This window comes from Falco cherrug, chromosome Z (genome assembly GCF_023634085.1).
Source record: "Falco cherrug isolate bFalChe1 chromosome Z, bFalChe1.pri, whole genome shotgun sequence".
NCBI lineage: Eukaryota > Metazoa > Chordata > Aves > Falconiformes > Falconidae > Falco > Falco cherrug.
In genome coordinates this window covers 78,894,200-78,907,251 of record NC_073720.1, presented here as the reverse complement: position 1 = coordinate 78,907,251, position 13,052 = coordinate 78,894,200, and the positions used below count along the sequence as shown (strand labels likewise).

Genomic DNA, 13,052 nt, shown 5'->3' with positions numbered 1-13,052 from the left:
TTGAAATACCAAAGGCAATGCTGCCAGTATTTGAGTGTGGGCTCTTTCAGTACTGCAATTCTCATGAAATCAGTGAAATAAAATCTCTCACATTAAATACTAATGCTCCTACATCTAGTAGCATTTCATACATTTATTACAGATTACCCTAATGCAGGCTTATGCCATTGTGCATGCAAACACAGGGTAAGAATTATTCACCTATTCCTCTGTAAATGCCTTACAGTTGTCCATATAAGACATAAATACAACAAATATAAACAAAAACTTATGAGCAAATTGATAATTCAGCAGTAGTCACATAAAGCTATGCTATTTTAAACTGTCCTTCTATTACAAAGAAACAGCCTGGAATTGGTTAGCTTCCATTTAAATTGCTGTCCAAAATCTCCGACAAGAACTTCTAAAACATCAGTGATCTTAATCTAGTGCCATTGTATGTATGCATGAAATACAAACAGCCAACTTTTACCGGCTGAAATCCTACCACATTTAAATTTATTCTCCTGCCAAAGATGTCAGTGTAGCTGGCAGTTCGTTAAGTGGAGTATAGACTTTATGTCCACTCTGACCCATCCTCAAGAGATATGTGAAACTAAGACTCACACCCCTATTAAAGTCTCAGTCTGTTTTTCAAATAACACTTAGGATTTCTTTTGTAGGATACCTTTGACATTACCTCCATAGGATGAATACAAAGAAAAAGAACAGAAGCTCAGATGGAGGATTTCCAGTGCTGGCAAGCGTACCGTAAATACTGACTGGTTGCTGTCCAAGCCCCTCTTTACCTGACTGAAATGACCTCTGTAACATGCACTCTTGCACCACAGCAACGCAGACGTCAGGGATCGGAAGTTAATCCTGTTTTAAAGAATTCCATCCTGCGCAGTATTTGTCTTTTAAACTGCAGTACTCTCCCCTAACGGAGCAAAAAGTTGGTAAATGAACACTGAACCTACAAAAATTTTAGTAATGTATCATCTCCCTAAGCACTAAAGAGCAACATCAATGCCATTGCACTGCGCCTGCACAGAGCTGACGATCTGGATGGTTAGATCCCAACTCATAACAGAAATGTGATTACAGGTCTCTGGTTGTTGTGAGCTCTCCAACGAAGTACCACTAAATTTTCCAAGCCTTAAAAATACCCTGCAGTAAACTAAATTTCATCTGCAAGGTTAGGTCTCACTAACAACCTCACAGATCCAGACAGATATGAATCTCCAACTTGTCAAATGAACAACTGCGTCTCACAGAGCAAGGTCAAATACTGTTCCAGCTTTTAAATTAATATTGTATAGGCTGTGTCTTCCTTTGAACCTGATTTTGTATTCTACAGAAATATGCTACCTATGGCTTTTAGGAAATCTGATAATCAAACATGAAAGTTCTGTAACAGCTTTATGTATTTTAGATTACTTTCCTACAGAGATTGGAGATTTTCCTGTTACATTGACAACTATGTCTACTTTCTGGCGTTATTACATGTTAACATAAGTCTCCGAGTATTATTCTACATGCTCCTTGTGATTTACGATTCATTAATGAAAAAGTGTAGCTGAGTATTTCCAAAACAACAGAAATCTCGCATCAACATTCTAAGATACTGTAAATAACTTGATACATTAGCCAGACTTGTGCTGATCAGGATTTGGGAAAGTGCCTTATTTCACTTAGTTGCACCTTTCATTAACGTACTTCTTTAACACCTTCTTGCTTACACAGAGTTAGATATTTATTCAAGCATTTATAATAAATTTCCCAGTTTTCATCATTGCTATTATTTTTAAGCTTCTACCTATAATGCCAGCAATTACTTAAAGCCAAAGAGAAATGAAGACTGGAAAAACATACACTAAAGCAGAGAACTTAAATCCCACGTGAAGCAAAAAAAATTTAAAAAATTAACAGTGGGCTCCACAAAATAGAAGCAGCTGCATGCTTTCAACCATATCTTGCCACAGAAGGGTTATTCTGAAATATATATTCTGAAAAAGCATTCAGAACCAACTGCGTTTTTAAATAAACAAGCCACTCCACTGAACGCTTGCAGTGGGTTGACGCAAACAAACCAACATACCTGCAGAGACGCGCGGGCAGTCGGGCAGCATGGACTCTACCGACGTGTCCAGGGGCTCAGAGCTGGACACCCAGTTACAGCAGTTCTGTAAGAGCAGGCAGACAATCTTGGGGTAAGCCAAAAACTCTTTACAGCAATAAATAGAGACTTCATAAGTAAGGACGAATCACATCAAAAGGACAAGGATCACATCAAAATACTCAATGCTAATTTACACAGCAGTCCCAACAGGGACTGGAAGGTGCACACACCACACCCGCTTACGCATGCTAACTGGAGATGACATACTGTACTTTCATACAAAATAAGTAAAAAGAGTAAGACCGTACTTCAGAAGATTTGTAATGTGCTTAAATAGCATGTCTTTAAAGTGCTGCTTCGAGTGCCGGTGGACTTAAGTAGGTGCTTGGACCAATGGGTGCCTGAATTACCCACTGCACATTTCAAACTACTGCACGTTTTAAGCTCTTCCTTTCTGTAGTTGTTAAATATGTGTTGATACAAACACTGAGCCTGCCCGCTTGCCAACAGTAAGAAACCAGAATTTTTCAGGGGGGTTTGGTGGAGTACACTGTGGAAAGAGTGGTTGCAAAATCACAAAACAACAGATTAAACTGAATAAAAGACATCAAGATAGCAAATTGACATTAAAATAGTTGGAAATATAGCTGAGATGAATTGCATATGAAGATTTAAAAATGTAAATACTGGTCTTTGGGGATTTATGTTCAGGAAGTGTTTATATTCATCTTTTACTCTTGAACCTCTGAGTAGGATGAATTTACCATGGATTTTTTTAATGTTTTGCTCCAAATGCTATCTATTCAGAGAAGCATATGAATTAAAGTATTAAATAATATGCTTTTAATAAAATATGCTGAAACGACACCAAATCTACTGAATTGAAAATTTAATTATAAAGCAACTACATTTTTAATAGGATTGCCAGCTGAATTACAAGATCTACAAGGCTCCCCTTATTACAAGTTTTCCCTTTCTGAAAACCTGATTAACTTCATTAAGGGGAAAAGGAAAATAAAACCCCAAACCACATAACTTTTTGGAAAGACCCAAGGAATTTTCAGACTGATTTCTATAAAATCATCCCATCAATCATGATTGTAAAAATGGACGATTGCTATTCTGGTAAACAAGCATGTATTGTGTATTTGTAGATGCTTGCTGCCCTAGTTGTGCACCATGGAGTCCGTCCTCACTATGGAAAGATCCTTGACTGGTAGATCAAGTGTCTTATTGTATTTCCTTAATTCATTCTGTCTGGAAGAAGATGTCAGCTGTGTTGCAGTGAGGAGAGAATTTCAAAGGCTTCAGTCCCCACCAATAAAGGGCCAGGAATGGCTTTTGAATAGATTTGTCAAGGCAACCCTACTGTTCTGGGACCAGGGAGAGCAGGAACAACATAAAGGAAGGGTTGCTGTATGAGATTAGAAAGTGAAGTTCACAAAGCATGGCAGATTTTTGTAAGAAACAGTAGATCAATGAAACTATTGAACTCGATGGAAAAAAAAAAAGAAAACAAACACACTACCCAGTAATGTAACTTTTTTAGTAAAAAATGGTTAAAATGGAAGTATTTCACAAAGGCTTTAAGGTTTAAAGTAGTAAAGCATTATACATTTTACAATTTGCATGTATAATTTTAATTAACAGCTGAATGTGAAATTGCAACTGTAAGATGGTAGAAATTATAAAAGAAATAGAATTTTTATGAAGTATTACATTCATTTGAAATAAGTAAAATTAATATTAACTACTGATAGAACACTACATCAGAGAGCTGGAGATAATACAGAAGATTAGCACACAATTAACCAGCTTTTATATACAATGTGACACTTGCCTGTAAGAAATAAGTATTCTCGAAAGCAGTGTCAAGATATGTAAATGGATGATTTGTTTTATCATTCATCACAGCTCCTAATAAATTCAAAAACCATGACTTCTATAGGTACTAAAAATAGGCCACCAATGATACAGGAGAGATAGCTCCAATGAAGAATTACTTTTTTAACAATTCATTCTTTCAATGACAGCAATTAGCCCTACAGACAGGCAGCGATTAGGTGTATATTTTAATTATTATTCATTCTACCAGTAGCCTTAAACCTGATTAAAGTAAGAGATATCCAGGTGATATGCTAGTCTTAATACCACTCAGCCACACTTCACATATGTAAAATTCTTCTTTCTTATAGGAGATTTTCAATGCTAATGTAAGTTATGACACTCCATCCACTTTTTAGACCATTAATCATTTAACTTATTCTTTAACATCTACTTTCTGCAAATGAAATTAAAAGTAATGCACTTGTCTTGTTCAGACTAAATGCTTAAAGAAAAATGGAGTTGTCAGATTCAAATTACAGGATTTAAAATTTCAGTTTTACTACATAACATATATTTTAAGGTTTTGATTTCCCATAAAGAAAATGGGGATTTTTCTGACAGAGCCTGTAGGGGTTACCATTCTTTATATTTTTAACATTTAAGTCTGAGCTGTCAGACTGCATCCCAGGTGATTCTCTATTCCCATCAGTCACGGCCTATAAAACTGTAAGGTTAAGTCAGGAATAGGCAGTCTATACATAAAGTTTCACTAAATCCACGGGAAAAAGTCAAGTCTAACCAAAAGTTCAGGATATGGCTAGTTTAAACTTGCCACGTGCGCCTATTGCTTTAGTGTTCTGCAATGGGAATGCAGAAAACATGGACATGAGCCTTAGCTGGTGACCAAGAGAGTAATAAATGGAAGTCCAGTTGGTCTCAGTTTAAAAAGTATGATTTTTAAAATCTCAGCAATCCCATACTTAAGTATAAAATAAATAATGAATGCATGCCATCGTCCTTCACCCAAGGATGGAACCTGATGCTTGTTGGGACAACCCACTAACAGCAGATCATCTTGGACCAACTAGGTGTAGGGTGGCAAGTGCTTCAACTTTTCACCAGAAAACATCAGAGCACTTTACAAGTAATTTCACCTCACAAAACCGCTGAGAGAAAGGACTTCTTGCCCATTGTGCAAATCATCACGCTGAGTCACGAAATGCTTAAAGGGGCTTTTCTGCCACCACCAGATCAAGCCAGGATGCTTGCACCCTGGACTTTGCTCCAGATACCAGGCAATGTGTGGGACACCTTGCTATATGTCTCTCTATATGGCTGTGCAGCAGGATGAAACATGGAACTTGATTCTTATTATTTCGACTGCTATCTTTGAAGTTCAGAAATGGCTTTAATCTCGGTTATTTTAGGGGCTGGTATGGGCACACAATTTCCACCCTCCTGTAATGTGCTGTCTTTCATACCCTAAAGAAATATAAAAGGTCAGCAGATAAAGGCATGTTTATAGAGCCATATACAGACGTATAGACCCCAACTCTGTAAAAAACCCCAGCCTCACCTCTCGCATCCACTCTCGAATAGTTTTCCCAGCTTCTTGATGCCACACATTGTGAACAGAGTCTGTCAACGCCACAGCAGTTACCTTATTCTTTACTTCTGCCTCTCGTTGAATCATCTGTTAAAAAATATTGGCTTTAAGTTCTTTCTTTCTGTTGAATAGAGTCTGCTTAGTCACAGATAATGATCTTAAATTAAAAAAGAAAGAGCAACACAGGTTCAATACTTGACTTCACTTGTTTTAAAGTTTATACAAATCCTAACAGCTCCAGAAGCACAGAAAGACCTAATATTTTTGATAAAAGAAATAATACTAACTTTTAACTGACTGAACTATTCAGTCCTATTATTTTCCATGTGGCTTGACAATTCTAGGATTAAAGGTATCATAGTGAAAAAATGGAAGATTCCCTGAGGACACCTTTTACAAGCTTCTCCAAGTTCCTATTTCTGTGCTTCAGGGAAGCTGGTACCCGTGGTTCACTGTAAGCTACTCATGACTATCATCTACTAATTTTCAGTAGATTGCTGTAGTTTTTCTGATGTACAATCTTACTTTGACGTGTACGTTTTTTTTTTTTTTTCCTTTTTCTATCCAATTTAGCTACCTTGCACTCCCACCACGGCCCCAAAATTCTTTGTGGTCTCTCTCCTACATATACTTACCTAGCTAACACCGAAGCCTCTCAATATTTTCAGGATATTAAAGAGCCTCTGTTGTTGCAAATAACAGTATGACTAAATAATATTAGTTCTAAAACCAATTAAATGATTGCTGCAAATAACACAAACGAACTGACAAAGATGCAGTGGAATTCAGCACTGCTCTGCAAGATAAAAGGGACTGGGAAAGAATAGTTTGATATCAAAGAGAGACAAAAAGGTTTTAATCTCCTGACACGAGTGACCCTAATTTGTAACACTGGATCAAAGAAAGTATAATGAATTATACTTATAAAACCAGCATTTCGCAACTAGTGTCTGTATTACCGCACTAAAGTTAATGGTCTTTTTTCAGCTTCCTTTTGTACAGATGGCAACACACACAACATTTCTAAAACCAGGCATTCTTTGTTCATGCTCTGGTAACCGCTTACCAGCACACAGGCTGCACCTCTGAAACCACTGCTCTAAAAGAGACTTTTACAATGGGATGTGAATTGTATTTTGCATCAGAAATTTCAAAATAAACACCCTGATCCAGATTTTTGATACATAAGTAGCATTTATCCATACCTTAGGCAGACTATATCCTACTTTCTTCAAAATCTCACACAAGTAAACCCTTCTGGCAAAACACTCTTGCTTGCAATTCCATATAACCACAGCATGACATTCTGAATTATTGAGCCTTGCCTTTTTCCTTTGCTTACATTACATATGGTTTTGCAATCGCTGTAATCAAATTAATATTCTAAGGGAAAAATATTCACCACTATTGGCCAGCTAGTGCCAAGGCAGAGCTCCCCATTCCAGATAAAATCGGGCACCCACCTTCCTCAGTGCTCTGTCTTTGGCAATGTCAGAATTACATGACTCAGGAATTCAACTGAGCTTTGGACCTCTTGGGCCAGCACACAGGAAGAAACTCTTAGGATTAATCTTTCTTCATGTGAAACCTTTCCATACATGCAATTTTTTCCCATCATTTATTTTCCTGTGGGGCACATTTAATACCTAGAACTTTTGGAGAATGGGACATAACAGGTATGTGCGTGGGGAACAAATTCACACATTTAGGACAAAATATCTATTGTATGAAGCTGAGCTTAGTTCTGCTGTAATGCAATACTGACATTTTCAGTCAAACATCTGATACTTGAGCACTAAATTTCACTGTAAATACAAAGATGGCAAAACTCCAATATGGAACCATATGTAAGAATAATGAATCTCAGGATGATCTTCAGGTCATTGCAGGAACCACCGGTGATTCTGCTAAACTGGGGATGAAACCCCTGAGCACCAGACGAAGGTGGAGCCTCAAAATGAGGGTTTTAATTGATGCAACAATCCCCCTCCCTTAAATTGTATGGGCATCTCAAGCATTGACAAAAGCTTTGTCTCTCAAAGGGCTGAGTCACTCAGACCTTTGACCAGCCTGGTTCGGCAGAACTTGGACTTATTATGAATATCTCATCTGCAATATTCTATTCTGTCCTGTCCCGTCCTGTCCTGTCCTATCCTATCCTACATCCTATCCCATCCTGTCCTGTCCCGTCCTGTCCTATCCTATCCTAAAAAGTTATTTACAATTGCATCAGGCCCCAAATGTGGTTCAGATCTGCCAAATACCTGAAAACACCAGTTTTTAGACTGCAGCTTTACCATCTCCTTCATCAGGCAGGTCTATGTGTATGAGATGACCATGGAAGAGCAACCCTTTGACTGCAGGGGAAAACCAGGCTACTTTCGGGATGGCTGTGGCTAGTCCTTTCTCTTACCAGTCATCACGATCCAACTGCTTTACCTTGCCATAACAGGTAAGGTAGCATCACCCTCCTTCTCTAAACAGGAGAGCCACTGCAGAAAGACCTTCTGGTGAAGTGCTGCAGGTCCTGCTAGCAGTTGTCCAGAGCTTGTGCTCCCGGGCTTCTCCTACACCCAGCACCACAGGCAGTGTGGCTAGAGGACTAGACCCTCTGCTACATGTATCTGCCGTAAGAATGGCTCAGAAATCCTACCAGAAAAAAAGCTCCCTAAAAAAGACACTATCTTAAAACAAGACCTGTAAGCCACACATCCCCAACTTGCACTACATTCTGCTGTATATTGAGTAAGTTTTAGAAAAACACCATATGTACTATTATTCCTGCACCAGTGCTCTGCATTCCAACACTCATTTGGCTGCACTGTCTTGCACAAAATGCTGTGATTTAAATCGGCAAAGGAGCGAAAATATCATTGTCCTTGAAGCGCACATACCTACCAATTACTCATGAGTTACTACATGCTGGGGGAAGCTTAAAATCATCCCCAGCTCATTGTGGTCCAGTATGACTTCCTCCATGAAGGGCTGGTGTTCAGGAGCTCTGCTAATGACCAACAGGGTATGGAAAAAATACAATCTGCTTTGGAAAAACAGTCTTTTCTCAAAGCTATTGTGTTCCACATTTGTTTCAAAAACCCAGTTCATCTAAGAACATCACCTTTTTCTTCAAATCACAAGGAAACACAGACATGCCATTCCCTTTTTGCGTTCTAAACCTAGCTCAATTTTGCTATTCTGTTTCCCTGTACACATGGAAGAACTGGCAGCCATCGATCACAATCTCTTCCTGCTCTTTCTTCCCATGCTACATGCAGACTTTGCTTTTTCAGACAATATATGATATGGGGAATAATATGCAATACCCAACATGCTGCTGCTGCTGGCTGCTCAGCTTTGTGGATGCCTGCAGAATGGTATGCTCTTCCAAAAGATCAGCAAAGAGGCTGAGGCTGACAATGCCAGGTTTTTTGATAACTCAGCCACAGCACTGGGGTCAGGACAAGGGCTCATGGATGCAGCAGCACAGAGGGATTGAAGGGATTAACTGAGCTTCACTTATGGATTTCTCTACATCCAGCCCAGAAGAAGTAAGTTTTGGTAGGCATCCACGCCCTTATGAGCCAACTTGGAAAGAAAATAGACAAAAATAATACATCAAGTGGAGAAAGGATCCAGGGTATAACGTTCAATTAAACAAGAAGTGCAACGTGTCCATCATTAAGTGACAGGAATGTCACAACAGAGCATGTCAAACTCAGGACACTTGGCTTCTACTGTTAACAGCTCATGTTCTCTGCTACATTAACAATTAATGCTACATTAATTAACGGGACATTACCTGATAATAATAACCAAGAAGAACAGATCCAGGTGATGCTCAAGCAGCAGGCCCTCTTACTAGGGATGATAACTTATGCTGCAAGAAGCCCATGCGTTTTTGGCCACAGTAGGTCCAATGCTCAGTAAATGCTTCATATTCAATGGGTTGCTAGCTCTAAGTCAAAACACACTTATCTTTTCTAATAATAGTTTTGAATCCACATACATTTTAAAAATTAGGTGAGCAGAATAAAATTGTTCAAGTTAAATATATTAACATTGAACAAAAATGTAGCAATCAGCTGCCATTCAAATTTGATACAACTACAGTTATACCAATTTCCAAGGGGAGGATGCTATGGGATACATGACTTACACTTCCCAGGACTAGTTTTATTCCATGCAGCCAGAATAGTCTCTAAAGTGGACATGCTGAAACTGAAGATACTTAATAGATAGACCTATTTACAATAATAAGAAATTATAAATATAAAAATAAATAGACTATTTACAATACTACAGATTACAAGGGTTTTTTTCAGGATAATGATGTTTTTTACCGAAGCAACAATTCAATACAGAAGGACCTATGGATTTCATTTTACATCTTATACTCTTTGCACATCAGCAAATTCCATTGACAGGAAGCTTCACAGCCTCAGAATTACTTAATTTCCTTCTCAGTGCTCATTTTCAAATCTTAAATTTTTCTTAGCTGAAAAGGTTTTGCAGGAAGCCATCTCTCTGTGCATCCCTTTATTGGATGGCTTATGGATCTGCTCACTCTGTCCTTCCATTCCTTCTTTTTCTTCCAATAGCTAATTTATAGTCAGAAGTAGGTAAATGGACACTTCTCTGGAAGTTAAACTGGTTCTCATTTATTACTGCATCACCCAATATGCCATTCTGGCTCCTCCAGACTCTCCCAACCGTCTTTTCTATTCAGCAACTTCAATTTTACGTTTGCCTTTGTGTTTCCTCTTTGTAGTCACAATAAAGTTTGGGTTTGTAATTTATTAACCATGTATCATCACCGATTTATATTTCATTTCCTTAGAATGGTGAGTCGTAGATCAGTGTTCACTGCAACAGGTTAGAAAGCATTCAGGCGTCTTTCTGAAAATCCTCTCTGTGCCACTGGTTGAAAGTTTGTTCCTTCACTTTGCAACAGAAAACATCAATTACCTATTTGCATAAATATTCAACTCTATGACTTGCATAAGAAAGAACGTGAAACCCCCTAAAAATGCATTCCTTACTTTCATATACATTAATTACCCATTTATTGCTCAATTTAATCAGTGTCCTACTGCTGAACTGTCTGTAAGGTCAGATGGCAATCCTCTGTAAGTTTATATTATGCATTTATCATAACTTTATAATGACAAAAGGTTGATACCTCTATTACCTGTTGTTTAGGCCTCATAGATATTATTACTTAGGCGGTATATTTAGTGTATGTGTGTGTACATATATTTAGAATAGATGATAAAATACCTCTATGGTATATGTTTTATAGCATAGCATTCTTGTCAAATGAAAGCATCAGTGTGCCAAAAGGGGACTCAAAGGTCTGATCCCGCAAACATGGAAATCCATTAATATCCTAGTTAAAGTTTAGGTAAATGGCCTGTGTAAGTAACTCTTTGCAGAACTGATTCCATACTCTTGATACCTATTCTAACAAATTTAAAATGGGTAAGAAGTCAAACTTCTGAGAAAGGTAAGAGGAAGTTAAAATGTGCCTCTTTCCTTTTTAAGGGCTCAGAAAATCAAATCAACCTCCATCACTTTGTATTTGCAGGCTACTTAACTCTACTGAGTTGCATGTAATTAGGAATGAGGAAAAATGTACTGGAAAAAAATCGAAAATGCCCCCAGATTTTAATTTCTTTTGACCCTTTGAAAAAAAACTTTCATCTACTTCCCGTCTTCCATTGCAATTTCAGTTGCGGCATGGTGTTTACGTGGTATGCACTGGGCTTGAATGGGCATGTCTACAACAAGCACTTAGCTTGGAGCAATGTAATTTTGACGCAAGTCCTCCATTGTCTCCAGTTGCCTCACACTGGTTTGAGCCTCTAAGAGGTTTTGGCATGTCCAAACTGAATTCCTTTCAGAGGAAACTGAACTGGAAGCCCCTGTCCAAATGTCCTCAATGATTTCCAGAAGTGAAATTAATTTGCAATAGAAATACTGGTGGATCAAAACAGCATCAGCTGGACTGTGAAACATTTGTAAAAGACGTGGTAGATGGGAAGAGAGAAGAAATCACCTGCCAGGAATGGTGTGCCAGAGGGCAATTTTTACTTGACAGTTTTGGAAGGATGTGCGCTTTCCTTCTTGGTAACTTCACATGTTCTCCTTGGAGCTTGGTACATGTCGCTTAAGATGCTCTTCGACCTTCCTTTCACTCAATCTCATACAAACCATGTAACCAGTCTGCCTGAGTGGTGGCACTTGAGCCTTTTCTCCGTTGAGAAAGACTTCTCTTCACCATGAAGCACATAATTCTGTATGTCTGTAGTGCAAGTTTGTCATTCTGGGATTCCCAAGACCTTTCACTGCTTCTTGGAGAGACTTCCTGAATTTCTGAAGTACACTTAATTTTTTGCACATCTTAAAACAGAATGAGACCCTCAAGTCTTCATAAAATATTATTCGTCAGGGATTACACTTGGCGAGCAACTAAACTTCAACAGCACATAGCAAAAATAATAAATAACCCAAAGTTAAACTAGTTCTCATTTTCAATTAGCAAGAAGAATTAATTTCCCTGAATGAATTCAGACATGTGATAAAATCCCTCCTTGCAGTAGACAAAGCATCTGATACACACCAGTTTTCAAACAGCAAAAGAAAACATCTGCAGAGATACAATCACAGAACAACCATAGCCAAGTACTTTACGATATTTTGCTCAAAGATCTATTGGATGTTACATCTACAATTGTGATAGCTTTCTACAGCAATAAATCACACTGCAACAGTAATAATAACGCATGAACATATTAGAACAGATTGCTTTAGAGCATCTGGAGTCTAGGACTCATCACACGTGGTTCACAATGTAAACCAATTTCTGTTGCAGAACTACTGAAAATTTCCGCACATACCTTAAGTTGAGGAACTTAAGGTAAGTTGATTTTAAGTTCTTAAAATCAATCATGATTAGAAAAATATTTAGTTCTCAAATAACTCAAGATTAAAAAAGTGTAAGGGTCATCTCCCTTATGCATAGCTTAGTAAAAAAACAACACAAAACCCCTGTACACAAAATTCTGCTGGTAATATTTTGCGAATAGCGTCAACAAAACTCATGGCGTTCTAGTGTAAAAGCCTCAGGCTTCAGCTTTATTAAAACTTTAAACTTAATAATGCAACTCTCCCACTTCTCTTGTCCCTAGTGTCCTGTGACAAAGAGCTTACAGGAGAAAAGTCTTTGAGGACCCGTAATAACGTGGAGAACATCAAGTTTCCAAACGCAGGTGGCCGTGACAATAGGTGCAACAGGACCATGGGTAGGGATGCTGGCTCACCTTGCTTACACACCTCCCACCGATTTCCCTTGTACGATCAAAGCCTAACACTTCCGTTGGAAGCCCATCACATAACATAAATGGGTACAGTACGGCCTGGGTAACAACTTTTGAATGGGTCCACTGCCTCTCACCCACAGTGGCTCAAATCAAAACAAGCTGGTGGAAGAGGCATCCTCCATGGTCTGGAGCACAAAGT

At 38.3% G+C, this 13,052-nt stretch overlaps 1 protein-coding gene across 2 annotated transcripts in view; it reads right to left on the bottom strand.

Annotated features, from left to right (window-relative positions):
• FAM172A (family with sequence similarity 172 member A) overlaps positions 1-13,052 on the bottom strand; it is a 270,181-nt gene that overhangs the window by 72,248 nt on the left and 184,881 nt on the right. For both annotated transcript variants that reach the window (XM_055698497.1, XM_055698498.1), the window contains 2 exons: positions 5,505-5,621; positions 2,081-2,165 (listed from right to left, as the gene is read on the bottom strand). In XM_055698497.1, the coding sequence (XP_055554472.1) occupies positions 2,081-2,165; positions 5,505-5,621 (202 nt within the window). The remainder of the gene's footprint in view (positions 1-2,080; positions 2,166-5,504; positions 5,622-13,052) is intronic.